This window comes from Cygnus atratus, chromosome 5 (assembly GCF_013377495.2).
Source record: "Cygnus atratus isolate AKBS03 ecotype Queensland, Australia chromosome 5, CAtr_DNAZoo_HiC_assembly, whole genome shotgun sequence".
In the NCBI taxonomy this organism is placed as follows: Eukaryota; Metazoa; Chordata; class Aves; order Anseriformes; family Anatidae; genus Cygnus; species Cygnus atratus.
The window spans coordinates 64,205,532-64,218,911 of NC_066366.1; the positions used below are offsets into that span (position 1 = coordinate 64,205,532).

The window sequence follows — 13,380 nt, forward strand, 5'->3', positions numbered from 1 at the left end:
TGACAGACTATTACAGGCAGCTCTCATTCACGAGCTGTTTGTAACTGGCACAGACCCAGAAGCCGGCTGCCACCAGCAGGCCCGCCTGTGTTTGGGACATGGGTTGTGCACCACGATGCCTGGCTGCCCAGGTGCTCTGTCCCCTCTCTGGGGCACCCAGGTCCCCCCAAGGAGATGATGGCTTTGGGGAAAAGCAGACATTGCATGAGATTCAAAACTGCTATCTGAAACCTGTGGGTTGGGGTTCAGTGTAGGGGTAGCTGCTGCTCCTGACCCTTTGTTTTTATTTCCGTGCACGAGAGGCAATGAGAGAAATGATTTGGCACAGGTGATGACAGAAGAATTGCATGGGAGGAAATTAGAGGAAAATTATTGGAGAGGGATATGCAAAATGTAGCATGATGTGATGCTGGAGTTAAACAGCGATGGAATTGGGCAAGAAAAGCACAGAGGAGAGGATGAGTGCTGAAGAGCATGGCAGGGAGCTGCTCCGAGGGGGTAAAGGCAGGGCAAGTCCAAGCAGAATGAACAGTGAGGGAGAGAAAAATGATTTAGTGTCTGAACATAATAACTGCAGTGGTGAGGGGAGAGAAGAGAGGGTCGGGGAAGCTGAAATGAAGTGTTTGCAGGTGTGTCCGCGAGGGATTCGTGAGACTTGAGAGGGGCTTTGGCAGCAGTAAGGGAAGGGTGGGGGTGTCAGCTCTGGGCAGAGGGATGCCAAGGGTTTGGCACCAGCAATGAGGAGTGGAGGAGGGCGATAGGGTGCCAGCTGGGGGGCAGCTCATCAGCTCAGAGAGGAGGCACAGTTTGGAGGAGAGGCAAGCTGAGGTCTCTGCCAGGCACAGGGCAGCCTGAGGCCTGAGCCCACAGCTGGCCCTGGGGATGGGAGCATCAGCCCTCGCAGGGGCCCTGGCTTTCAGAGAAATAAAGTCACTGGGGTCACTTCTGCTGCTGGCACACCTCCCCTCGTATTTCTTAAAGCCATATTCACTGGTGCCACTACTGGTACAAAAAAATGGCAGCTCCTCTTCTTGGCTGTTTTTCACCTTTCACATTGTTTGTAAAGGCTTTGGCATAAAATAGATGTAAAGCCATGAAGCTCTGCACAAATACAACAAATAAATGTCAGGGTGGTGGGAATCTTAAATTACTTTTTTAACTGCTCTTGCATCACACAAACTTTATTTTCTGTTTAGGAGTCTAAATAGGAAAGAATATAAACCTCCCAGTTAAATTTAAAGAGTGAATTGAAGTGAATCTTTGCAGTAAAACAGTACACTGACACAGAAATTAAAACTTTTTATTGATTAATTTGTATGGGGAAGTGCTGCCCAAACTTGTTTGTACCTCCCCAGTCCTCATGGCAGATAACAAAGCTCCTGTCGTGAAGGGCTGAGAGCACTACAGCGCTTTGAGTCAGGAGAAGCTCTGCATAAAAGCTATCTCAGTGCCAGCATCAGCTCAGGAGTTGGTGCTGGAGCCTCCACCGCACTGCCCCCAAGTGCTGCTGCTTCAACAAGGCTCTGCAGGTGTGTGCAGGACTGAGCATCCCTTCTCGTCCCACCCTGGCCACTCACATGAGGCCATTGGAAGGGGCCATCTCGCTAGTGATGGTGTGGTGGTGGTGATGGTGGTGGTCACCATTGCTGCCAAATTCCAACCTGGACCACTGAAATCTTCAGCCCCGTACAGGCAGTGAAATGGTGCCCAGAGGCAGCCTGTGGCTGTTGGGAGAAGTGACATCTGAGATGTGAACCTAAAGCTACACCCTTGCCATCATGCTGTCTGGATGGGGACATTCATGGGGCTCATCTCCACTTCTTAGGAGATTTGCCAGGAAAGAAAAATCGATCTGAAATCATGTTGAAGAAGCACAAGCTGAATCCCCCCAAGACTCTTGGGATAGTTCTGGGGGCACTGCAGGGATAATTTCCATTTCCCCAATAAGAGAGCAGAGTGGCCTTTGGTGTATTTGTAAGCCCCACTGTTCTTCTGCTAACTGCAGTGTTTTTAACAACAGCTTTGTGAAGTCACAGACGTGCAGATAATAGGTTTTGTGGGAGACTGATAGGAGATCCTGATCATCTGGCACCTCCTGCAAATAGCTGTGAACTGCGGGCTGGATGGTGCCTCATGCGCTGCCAATATTCATCTGCGGTGATTTGTTCGGAGCATGTGGCCAAGCTGGCTAATAGCAAGCCATCTTTGAGGCCTATAAAACACACTGCCAACTGCAGATTTTAATTAAATGCTCACCGTTGTATTTGCATAGAATCGTTTTGTCTGGAAACAGTGTTTTTCATTGTCAGGAAAGATTCAACTTGAGACTCAGCTGCAGGTGATAAGCCGTCTGCCAAGGAGCAGGAGGGCAGGCTGTGCTTTGGGGGAGAGGAGAAGGCGCTCTCCTCTCGAGCTGGATACTCCTCCTTGTCAGAGGCAGAGTGGAAAAATTGTGAGATGGGTAATTACGTGAGACATTGTTTTCAGACATCAGGATAAATTATGGAAAAGCTCACTGTTTTCCCAATCACAGTTCCCTGTTGCACTAATATACACCTCGTTACAGTAATTAACCTACAGCATCGCACTTCAGTGAAACACTGATGGAGTCACCTGCTCCAAACGCACCGCTTTCACATTTATTTAGTGCTCTCCATGCAGACCTTGCCGCCTGCCTTAGGACACCACAGGCAGGCTGTAAATACATGCCTTCATCTTGGCAGCTCTCTGCTGTGGGGTCAGGCACCTGCCGGGTACCCAGGATGGGATGGGTCGTGGCCCAGGCTGAGGGACGTGCTGAAGGGCAGGGAGGAGAGCTGCCGGTGCCATGCGATGTCTCGTGGCATCAGGCTCCATCGCCTCGTGCTGCTGGGCAATGCTCCTGCAGCCGGGCTGGCTCCAGGCAGAGCGGAGCCCCTCTGTGATTTACAGGGGCATCTTCCTCCACCCCGAGTGTGTACTCATCATTTATAATGAAAGTTATTCATTTCAAACAAGCGGCTCTGCCTGAACTGTATTAATGAGCAAAGAAATGTCAGAAGCTGCCAGAAGAAGGGGCTTGGACCTGTGTCCTGCTGAAATCAATGGACGCAGAGAGAGCCCATCCGAGTGCCCCAGCCACATCCCTAATGCAGTTAGTTCATTACCAAGTGTAATTTAAGCATTTTTCTCCAGATGGTATTAATATTTTTTGTCAAATTGGCTCTACCCCCAAGAGTTAATTTCTCCATTAGTGCCACAGCAAGCCCTTATAAAATTCATTGAATTTCATGCATATATTGTTGCAGATTAAAGTTTAAAAACTTTTCACCTGAGTTAACCAAACATATTTCAAAGGGCTGAGGGGGTGGGGGGAGGAAGGGAAGGACAGAGAGTTGTGCAAATGGTGCTGCTTGGGAAATGTACTCTGCACGTAATTCCTTCATCTCTTTAGAATGGCTTTGAAGTTCGCTAGTGAATAAATTCCTTGCTTCACAGAATGGGTCCACTTCTCTGCAGAGCTAATTAAGCAGCAGCATGACAGGACAGCATCACATCGTGTTTGGGAGAGGAAAGCAGACAACTTTGTTTCTTTAGTACAACAGCAATGTGCAACCAACCAACCTTACAGCAAATACACTGCTCACCTTGCTACAAGGCGTGTGTGCCCGTACAGGCAGCATTTCCCTTCCCAGGTGTGCAGCTGGGGTTTCAGAGTAGGAATATTTGACAGAATATGACTCATAGTCCCCTTAAAGCACAAGCATCCTTTTGGCAAAGGTCAAAGCCCTGAAGAGGAATGAAATCTCTACCCTGACCCTCCCTAAGACAAAATAATGTCCTACAAAAATGTAAATGCAAGATCATTCCTAGAAGGGATCAGTGCTTCTGTGCACACGTATGAGCCACTGAAAGGAGTAGGAGAGAGGTGGTGTGGCCACTGTCATCGGTTCCTGCCATGGCAGGAGATGTGGGAGGTTAAAGTCCACCACAGCTGTCACAGGAGATCTCTGGGACCTTGGGGAATACGGATCAAAGGCAGTCCCCCAACCCCTGAGGTAAATTGAATCCCTGTTAATGGATGAAGGAAGACCAACCCGACTCCTGAGAGGTTTCTCACCAGTTTTTTGTGGGCCAGGAAGCAACTCCCAAGGGGAAGGGTGCAGGGGAGGCAGCTCCCGTCCTTATGCAGGCAGAGAAGTGCCATCACAGTGTAGGTGGGGGAGCCTGGTGTGGGAAATGGGGGGACTGGCTGGGCCATTTTTGAGAAGCAGAGGCCTCATTTTACTGTGGAGTTCTCCTGGCCCCTGGGTGTGTTTTCGCACAGTCTGGGGTCAAGGGGATGCTCAGTTCTTTGACATGGAGCAGTTGCTGTTCTTCAAACTGTGCCTCTGCCATTTGCTTCAAGTGGCAGGAGATTCTGAGGAAAGCACCCTGAATCTCTTTAAATCTTTGCATTTAATCCCCTTTTTTTCCTTGCTGGGATTTGTATCCACCAGCAGTGCTGAGGTGCTGAGTGCACATACATGTCAAAGCCTACCCTTAGTGTTTCCCATTGTTGGTGGCCTGAGTTGTCTGTTGTCTGAGATGTCCTTGGTGCATGAAGTGAGACCCTAATGAGAAGGAGAACCTCCAGAGCATCTCTTCCTCTCATTTTGGCACAGAGACACCATGGAAGACACCAAAGTATGTCGTGGTGGGAATTGTGAGCTCTGGTGTTTGCTCACTGTCAGAGGCTGGAGGCAGAAGGCAATTCAAGAGCAGGCGACTCCTGTTTTTTCTTGCAGTCTGCAAATGCCCTATCACAAAACTGAATTTAGAGAACTAAGCATTTTCCTTGAGCTAAGCTCACATCCCATGTGTTCACCTCACAAGTATGTATGAGCTCAGTGGTCATTTTCTGCCCCATAAAAGGGTTTGCGTTATTCCAAGCCCCTCGATGCAGTTTAAAGCTGTGCAAAATGCAGCTATATGTTTTCTGCTTGTCGTGCTATCAGCTGCTTGTTCTTTATAATTTTTTGCAGCTCATATTTGAAGGGATCCGGGGCCCAGGCATTGAAGGTGACATTGCTATCGACGATGTATCAATTGTGGAAGGAGAGTGTATGAAGTCCGACCAGCCGGCCAACAGTAAGTGGCTCTTCTACACCCTGGGGAGAGCAAATTGCTTCTTGAGCTGCAAAATTGAGGTATCTCTAAAATGGATGTCCTGCAGGAGAGCAAAATATTGTTGGGTTAAGTTGGAGAGGCTTACATTGAAAAGTTTTCCCTTCCATCTGCACAGCAGAGGAAGGAGCCCCTGGTGCAGGAGGGCCCCAAGTGCATGGAGCATTTGAGGTGGCATGGCCATCCAAGGGCTGCGCTTCTGGCAGCTTCGGATGGTTCCAGATGGACAGACAGACAAAGCAATATTAGAAAAATGGTTAGGGGGTCGGAACAATGTGAAATTAATAAATAGAAGTATCACGATTGCGTGTGGACCTTCTTTCATCCCTCCACCCCCCATGTCTGCATTATAACACAAACCTTTAATTCTACCTTTTTCCCCCTTTTTGTAGATTTACGATCAGGTGCTGTTGGGACATTAGCGCATATACGACTTATCCCAGTTATCATCCTCATGTCTGTCTTAAGTCATCAGAGGTGACCTTATCCTGGCAGAGGCTACAAAAGATTCACCAGGCACTGGCATGAAGAAAGAGTCTTTGTAAAATGGACATTTAAAAACAAACTACCAAAGATTCCTCCACTGACTGACTCAAAAGTTAAATAAATACATAATAAATAAAAAAAAATTAAAAAGCACTGGGGACATAAAAGGCATCACAGGAGTGTAACTCACTATGAACCATGCGTGAGAACGAGATCTGGCCTAAGTAAGGAAGAGACCTTCAGGTGCTTTTGTGGTCAATAATGAATACAGCATCATCTGGTTGAACTCTCGGAAAAGAGCTATAGAAACCCTTGTCAAAGCACAAAGTCATGGCTGGTTTTGTTTCAAATGAATAGTTTGCTTGTTACCATGGAAACCTAATGGCCTGCCAAAAAAAAAAAAAAAAAGGAAAAAAATGGAGAGAGAGAGGAAATAATAAAAATAAAACACAGAGAGAGAAACACCTCACTGTAAACAGGGTATGTGAAGAGCTGGCATTCATTTTCCCTTCAAGAAGGTTTTTAGCATAGAGTTAAATAAATGTAGGCCCTTTTGCCTTTGGCTGTCACTTCCCCTAGAGAATAACCCTAAATCAGAGCTGTTTTAAGACATTTATGTTTCATTTCTCATGGCTATGCTTGATAACTGTATGCTGTCTCCTTTTGCATGCATTACTATCCAGGATGTGCGACCTGGGCTTACATATTACACAGGCTTATCGGAGCTTGCTTGCGGCCACTCGAACACCCCTCTCCCTCCCCAGCTAAGTCATCTGTTCTAATGAAGTGAAGAAACCAAACCACCGTCTTTTATAAATTGCCATGGAAACCAAGTGCCTTCAATGAAACAAGCCTGATTTAAAAATATATATATAATAATAATAATTTCAACACAGAAGCTTGCACTGCTAAAATGTGGTTTGTGCAAACTATTTTCTAAACAAACTACGGAGCCTGGGTGTGCAGACTGCAGGCGAGGAAACGAAGCCGCTCCTGGAGATGGATGGACCTAAGCTGCTGCGTAAGCCCTTTCGGATGAGATATTTGTTGTTTAACCTTCCAGACAGCCATGGCCTTTCAGCTTATTATCCATTAGAAAATAGCTTCCGTTGGTCCTGGAAATGGGAGCAGCACTTTTGATTTGTTTGGTTTGTTTCAGGTTATCAGGTGGGTCAACCAGAGGAAAAGGTGGTTAAGATGCACTTAGCGCCGGTGGTCAGAGGCAGAAGGGGTTTTCCTCCCCTGACCTCGGCAAGCAAGGCTGTACGGGCCCGGGGTGCGCGTGGGGACGGCGGCGCAGGGGGACACGAGGCCACCGCCACGCTCCACAGCTGTGGGGGCACAGCCTGGTGCTGGCGACGTGCGGGTGGCGCGGGGCCTCTGCCTGCGTGGGCAGGGAGGGGGGTCCTGGTATTGTGGCGAAGTCTAAAATCCACTCTTGTGACAAAAGGAAAGCTGTGCACATGGTGTTGCAGCTGCCCGAACACGTACCGTTAGCCAGCCAGTTTTCCACTGCATTGTAAATTTCCCTGACAGTTGGTTATGACAATTTGAAGACCTTTTTCCTTAAATTATCTCAGCTTTTAACTTCATTTAAAAGAAAAAAAAAGACTTTTGTCTAAAGAAGAGTATTATTATTATAATTATTATAATTATTATTATTATTATTGTGTTCTCTCAACACCCTAGGATTAAAAAAACTGATATGCAAGTAATTGGAGTACAAACATGAAAATAAACAAACGAATATAATATTTGCAAATATGAGTATAAAAAGCACAACGAGATGCAGTAAAACGTTGACAAGGCTTGATTTTTTTTTATTCTGTAGAGAACTGTTTGTGCAAATTCAGTAATTCAACTGAAGAGATAATTTTACAGCTATGTTCAATAAAGCCTCTTTCCAGGTAAGGTATGCCGCGTGGTACGTGTGTTTGTTGAGCTATGTGCACATGCGCCCCGGACGGGTGCGACTGGGATGATGTGGTTTTTCCTCTGACAAACTGGTGCTGTCTGAAGATGTAATGGTCTGTACTGGTGGTGCTCAGAGGAAGGAGCTTTCTGAGGACGCTGTCAGAGCTGGTTTGTAGGTGTTTTGTGGTGTCTAATACCCATGCTGCAGTGAAACAGCTGCTTGGAGGACAGTGGGAGCTCAGAGCCTGGTTGGACTGTGGGGTTTGACACTGCAGGTGTTTGTAAATAAAAGAAATTTCCCACTGGAAGCACTGGATTTTAACTGTGGACCAGAGAACTGGGTCAGGTATGGTAAGACCCTGATGGAGATTTTCTCTTAGGAGGTCAGTGTGCCTTGTAATTCAGGATTTGTGGACATCAGACCTTCATGAGCATCCTCCTTGTGAAAGCCAAAGGACTGTGGTGTCATCTGAGAGACTCCTCTGTGGGCGTTTTTGGCGTGGCTGTCTCCAGAGGGGCCAGCTTTGCACACACGCTGCAAGACAGGCTGTGTCTGGAGCCCTGCCGGGAGGGAACGTCGCTTTTGCAGCACTTTCCCGTTACAGTTCCTGCTGCACCTCTGGCAGTCATCAGAGCTAGGCCCTGTGGCTCGTGGCCTGGCTCGAGCAGCAGCTGAGGAAGCTGTCTGTGGCAGGAGGAGCATGTCACCACCAACATGGGGCCAGGCCCCACCACGCCGGGCCTGGCCTGCGTCTCCTCACGCTCACTGACGGCAAGGCTGCGGCTGGGTTCTGTGACACCCATTGCACTGTCCTGATCGGGTGGAATGGGGAGTGTGGAAATAAAGAGTGGCCATCTGTCAGTCATTTTGAGGTAAAGTGTGAACCATTCTGTTCCCTTTAAAATGTTTTCCCTCAAATTTATCCCTCCCAAAACCAGACTGAAAGTAAACTGAAATTTGGATGCCCGTTGTTCGGCGCAGGCCAGGAAAAGTGACTTTGAAGCTGCTGCTCATGGCCAGGGACTCTGTGGGGAAGGAGGATTTGGGAACTGTGCTGCTATGCCTCGTTCTTAGGCAGCCTGGAGATGGCCACTAAATTGGAGATTGTGTGTGTTGTGGAGATCACACGCTAAACTGCAAACTGAAATCCCTATTTCCTCCTCATGTTTTGATTTTTCTTTCCTTGGTGGAGGACCTGGATGAATATTTGATGAAAGTTTTCAATTGACAGCCAAAGCTGTCTTCTTTCAGAGCAGGATAGGCTGTTTTTTCCAGAGAAAGGGCAAGTCTGTGTGTGACAGGAAATTTATTTGCCCTGCCTATTTCAGTTCTGTTCTGCTCACTTGGGTGCAGAAGAAGGTGCTAAGAAAGGCAGGTTTTTCCCCTTTAGATGTTGGTTCAGTAGTAGTGCTATCTTCCTTTACATTCCTAACATAAGGCACTGAAAAGACAGGTTTTTACCTTGGGCCATGAGCAAGAAGTACAGACTGAGATAGATATTTGCTATTCCGGATTTGTATGTTCCTGACATATTTTTTTAATGGTTCCTCTGTGTGAAAGTGGACTTACAGCAACTACAACACCTGGCTGCTGGGATCAGCTGCCAGGCTTTTTAGGGAAGTGGCTGTGGGAGTCAGCTGGGTGTTCCCAAGGCAGAGGTAGGTGGACCCCACGACAAACTTTCCAATGTATTTTATTCTTTCTCAGGGTGATCTGGGAGAACAGGGACATTACTGGAGTATTCCCCTTTTGCGCCTCCAGCGAAGGCATCCAAGTTCATTTTTTTCACAAAGCATGCAGTTTGAATGGGAAATCCCACATAGAGTTGCCAAGTGCTTTGATCTCACTGTGCTACTTCTCCAACCAGCCCCAGCTAAGCTTGGATCCTGGATGGGACATGAGGGAGGATAAAAGAACAGAGACTACAAGGGGGAAAACACATCACAAAACATTTTACAAATGTACAATTAAGATTTGAAGGCAAGGAGCAGCTCCTGGAGAGCCCGTCAACGTGGCGATAACTTATGCGTATAAAAATAAAAGCATTAACTACTGGATAGTACAGAGAAGAGGTTCTTTACACAGAGCTCACATCATGTCAGCCAGTTTTTGGAAATGATTATCTAAGTGTATGCTACTGTCAGGCCCACATAAATCCTTGGAAATGTGAAATTCCTTCATGAAATCAGAGGCTTTGGAGGAGGAACTGCCAGCTCAGCCAAGGAGATGGAGAGGCTACTGCCTGTTCCTAGGCAGAAATGCTGACCTCTGGGGATGCCAAAGCAGCTTCCTCCCTGACACCAAACACTTGAATCTCTGCTGCATTCACCAATGTAAATATCATCATTTAGTCAGAACAGCTCTTGGGGCAATCAGAATCCCCAAACTTTAAAACAGAGCTGACCAGTTAAAACGTCAGCTTTTTGTTCAAAGTTGGTTTCTCTTTTACTGCCTTGTAAGGTCAGTGAAATCCCTTTGTAGTGAGCAGTTTAGTCAGAACAATTGGATTTTTTTTTTCCCACCCTTGGTGGAAGAGGCCATACTGGTTTAATTTCTGGAGGATTTACTCACTAGTATCATGCATCAAAGGATAATTGAAACACTCTTCCTCCCCCAAAAGAACTGCTATCCATCAGAAGAATGGATTTCTAGAGCAGTTCAATAACAAATGTAGTCTCGTATCATACACACTATCTGCCTGTATATAAAGAGGTTGGATGCCAGCTGGATTATTTCTTGTATTTTCCTAGAAAATAATAAAAACCTACAAATATATATATATTTCAGATTTTTTTTTGGAACCTGCACCACAGGTGCATGCTCCATCATTTATGGCTGCACCACCACAACGCAAGTCAGTCTCAGCAGCACAGAAGGAATTAAACTCATGTTCTAGCCACTGGGTTTTCCTTCATGCCAAGCATATCGCTGCCACACAGCTCATGCAGTCCTGCAGTTGAGGGGTGTTTACTCTTCAGAAATGTTAGGTCATTTTTTCTAAACCCCGATCCCAACATCTCCCTGTAGATCCCACAGGAACGTACCCCAGCACACAGAGGCAAGGAAAGCATCCTGCAGGACACAGAGCGGGGAGCGACATGCGGGGCACGCTTTCTCATCAGTCTTAAAACCACTGAAAAGGTGGAAGGGGAATGATGCATTTGAGTTTTGCCCTTTACATTACTCATAAGGTCATTGCAACTCCCCACTGTTTGGAGGTTTGTGATCCTCACTTCTTGCTGCCAACATAAACGTGTTCATGGCCACTTTGGTGCCATTTGTTCTTGGGCCAGCAGCATTATGTTTGTGGTGTTAACCTCCTCTCACTCTGTGCTCCCGACCACCTTCAGGTCCCCTTTTCATTGTTTTTGGCCAAGCTAAAATATTTCTATCTCTGGTTTAGAAAATATATGTAGTAAAAAAAAAAAAAAAAAAAAAAAAAAGGAGCTATCATTAACCCAAATACAGGACACTTGGGGTAATACATCCTGATGTGACTTACTAAAACATGACAGTTCACCATTGTATCTGTCAGATTAGTTAGCCTGTATTACGAGTTTTATATTATGTTGTATTTTTTCCCCAGAACACAATGTCCACAGTCTGTGAAGTAGGCATACAATTTATGTGAGTGCATCTGGACAGCGGGTCTTCCAGAGGTTTCAGTGATGACACTAAGATTTTGCTTTAATAAAATAGCATCTTACCCACATTTCTCAGAGAAACAATCGTGATATAATGAGACTACTCGATTAAGGATAAACTGATCGAGTCAGAGGCAGAAAGACACAATTTACTGGGGGGAGGGGGCAAGGGGGATGATTTCCTTCTACTATCCAAAAATATCCAAGTTCAGCAGTGAGCTCCCAATCAAATGAATATTGTGAAACTCACTGAGAGCAGTCCTAGTACTTTAATTATAAAATCTGTGGGAAACCTGACAAGAAACTGAAAAGTAAATAAGAAAATGTTTGCATTCCCTCTATAGATGTTTCCGTGCATCGTGGTAGCCTCACCTAACACGGTCTCTTCCAGCTGGCTCTTTGTATGACATGGTCAGGTTTCCTCCTGTTGCATATGGCCTTATCAGAGCCTACCAAGGACCTATGACAGGTGACTTGCAACTGATTTCCTTCCATTTCTGTTCCCTGTATATTTTTTTCTATTGAGAAGGAGACTTGAATGTTGGCAGGTGCTTGGACAAATGAATATTTATGTAGCTTTGCTCACAGTTAAGGTCACAGCTGACAACTGGAGAAATGTCACCACTGATGCCTCAAGACCCAGGATCTTTGCATGCCCCGAGTCTTCACTTTCTGCAGGCTAGAGGTTTGCAGTCCTCGGCCCATAAGGACAAAACAGGAACACTGCAACAACCATGACTGTAAAACCTATTGAGTGGTTTTTGACGGATATGACCACAAAAGAGATTGAAGTAACACGTTTCTGTGAGTAAGAATTAGCAGCCTCAGCACCTTCTCAGGAAAGACCAGATGTGCTTCTGCTTGCACACTACCAACTGCAAATGGGAAAAAAAATCTCTGTGTTTGTGTAAATATTATATAAATAACTGTAATTGTATGTATTTAATGTATATATAATGATTATTACATTTTAACTATCTCAAGTATTGTATATAGCCAAACTTGGTCTCTTATTTTACTAGAACACCCACTGTAGATTTATTTTTTGTCATTGTTGTTAATGTATCTGGTTAAATTACAAACTGGTTTCACTTTTACCTCAAAGGGTATATGTTCTTTATGTATATTTTATAAAGAAAAAAAAAATCACTCAGTATTTTTTGTTACCTCTTCAATTGCCAGCAGTATTTTCTGCCTTTCCCTTTTTGGCTGTGTGCTGCCTTTGCTCCTGCCCCCCAGATCCACTGCAGGGAAGGGTGGAGGGTAGTTGGGAGGGACTGGGGCTGGTGGGCAATGTTACTTGCTCGATGCATCCCTGCCTTCCTGAAATAGGTAAGAAAGGAGGACTGTCTCTGCTCAACCCACCCCTACACCCCTTGCTTAGTATTGAAAGGTTTTGATTAGACCACAAAAAGACTACGCCATCCTCTTCAGTTCTGGGGCCTTTCCTTTTGCTTGGTGCCAGCAGAGTCACAAGGTTTTGCCTGGTTGTACAGACAGCTGAGGGTTGAAGTCCATTTCTTTGACCTTCCATAACGCCCAAACACTATCCCTGGGAAGCCAAACAAGAGAAACATGCATGAAGAGGTGTGCAAATCTCATGCCAGACCAAGTTATTTTAGAGCTGAGCCGCTGTAAGAGCACTCCTCCCAAAGCTGACCTTGTGCTACAGATGTGAGGGCTGCATGTAGATACCCAAAGACAGAAAGTGTAACCCTGCCTTTGTGTAATGGGGTGGCATGGCACAGCATCCCCAGATCCAGCCTGGACCTGACGGTGTGATGAGTCCAGACGCATCAAGGTCAGTGGCACCATGGTACAATGTGGGGGATGCCCATGTGGATGTGGGGCTGACGTCCATTCTCTGCCACAGGCACGACCTCAGTGTTTCTATTTCTTGTCCAGCTTTGCTACTGAGGCTGCAGGCTGGGGCTGGAATCTATCAAAAGCTGTGAGCATGCAGAACACGATCAGGCACACTTTTAATCAAGGGGTTTCCAGAGAACTGTAAGGTGAAGAATTAGAAGTGTTATTTGTTCTTAAAATACGGCGGTATTAGCACAATTAAGAACACGAATGCTCCAGGTTTCACTGACTAGCTACTAAATATTTTTTAAAGGCTTAAGTAGACCATTAAATTTCTCTGTTTTTTTGGTGTCCTGGTGCAAATCAAGGGCAAAATGCTGCTCT

The 13,380-nt window shown here is 45.9% G+C and overlaps 1 protein-coding gene across 1 annotated transcript in view; it reads left to right on the plus strand.

Annotated features, from left to right (window-relative positions):
- The window catches only part of MDGA2 (MAM domain containing glycosylphosphatidylinositol anchor 2), a 334,490-nt gene extending 328,130 nt beyond the window's left edge, over nucleotides 1–6,360 (plus strand). The window contains exons 16-17 of the mRNA XM_050711142.1: nucleotides 5,004–5,109; nucleotides 5,538–6,360. Coding sequence (XP_050567099.1) covers nucleotides 5,004–5,109; nucleotides 5,538–5,626 — 195 coding nt within the window. The 3' untranslated portion in view covers nucleotides 5,627–6,360. The remainder of the gene's footprint in view (nucleotides 1–5,003; nucleotides 5,110–5,537) is intronic.
- Nucleotides 6,361–13,380: the final 7,020 nt, after the last annotated feature.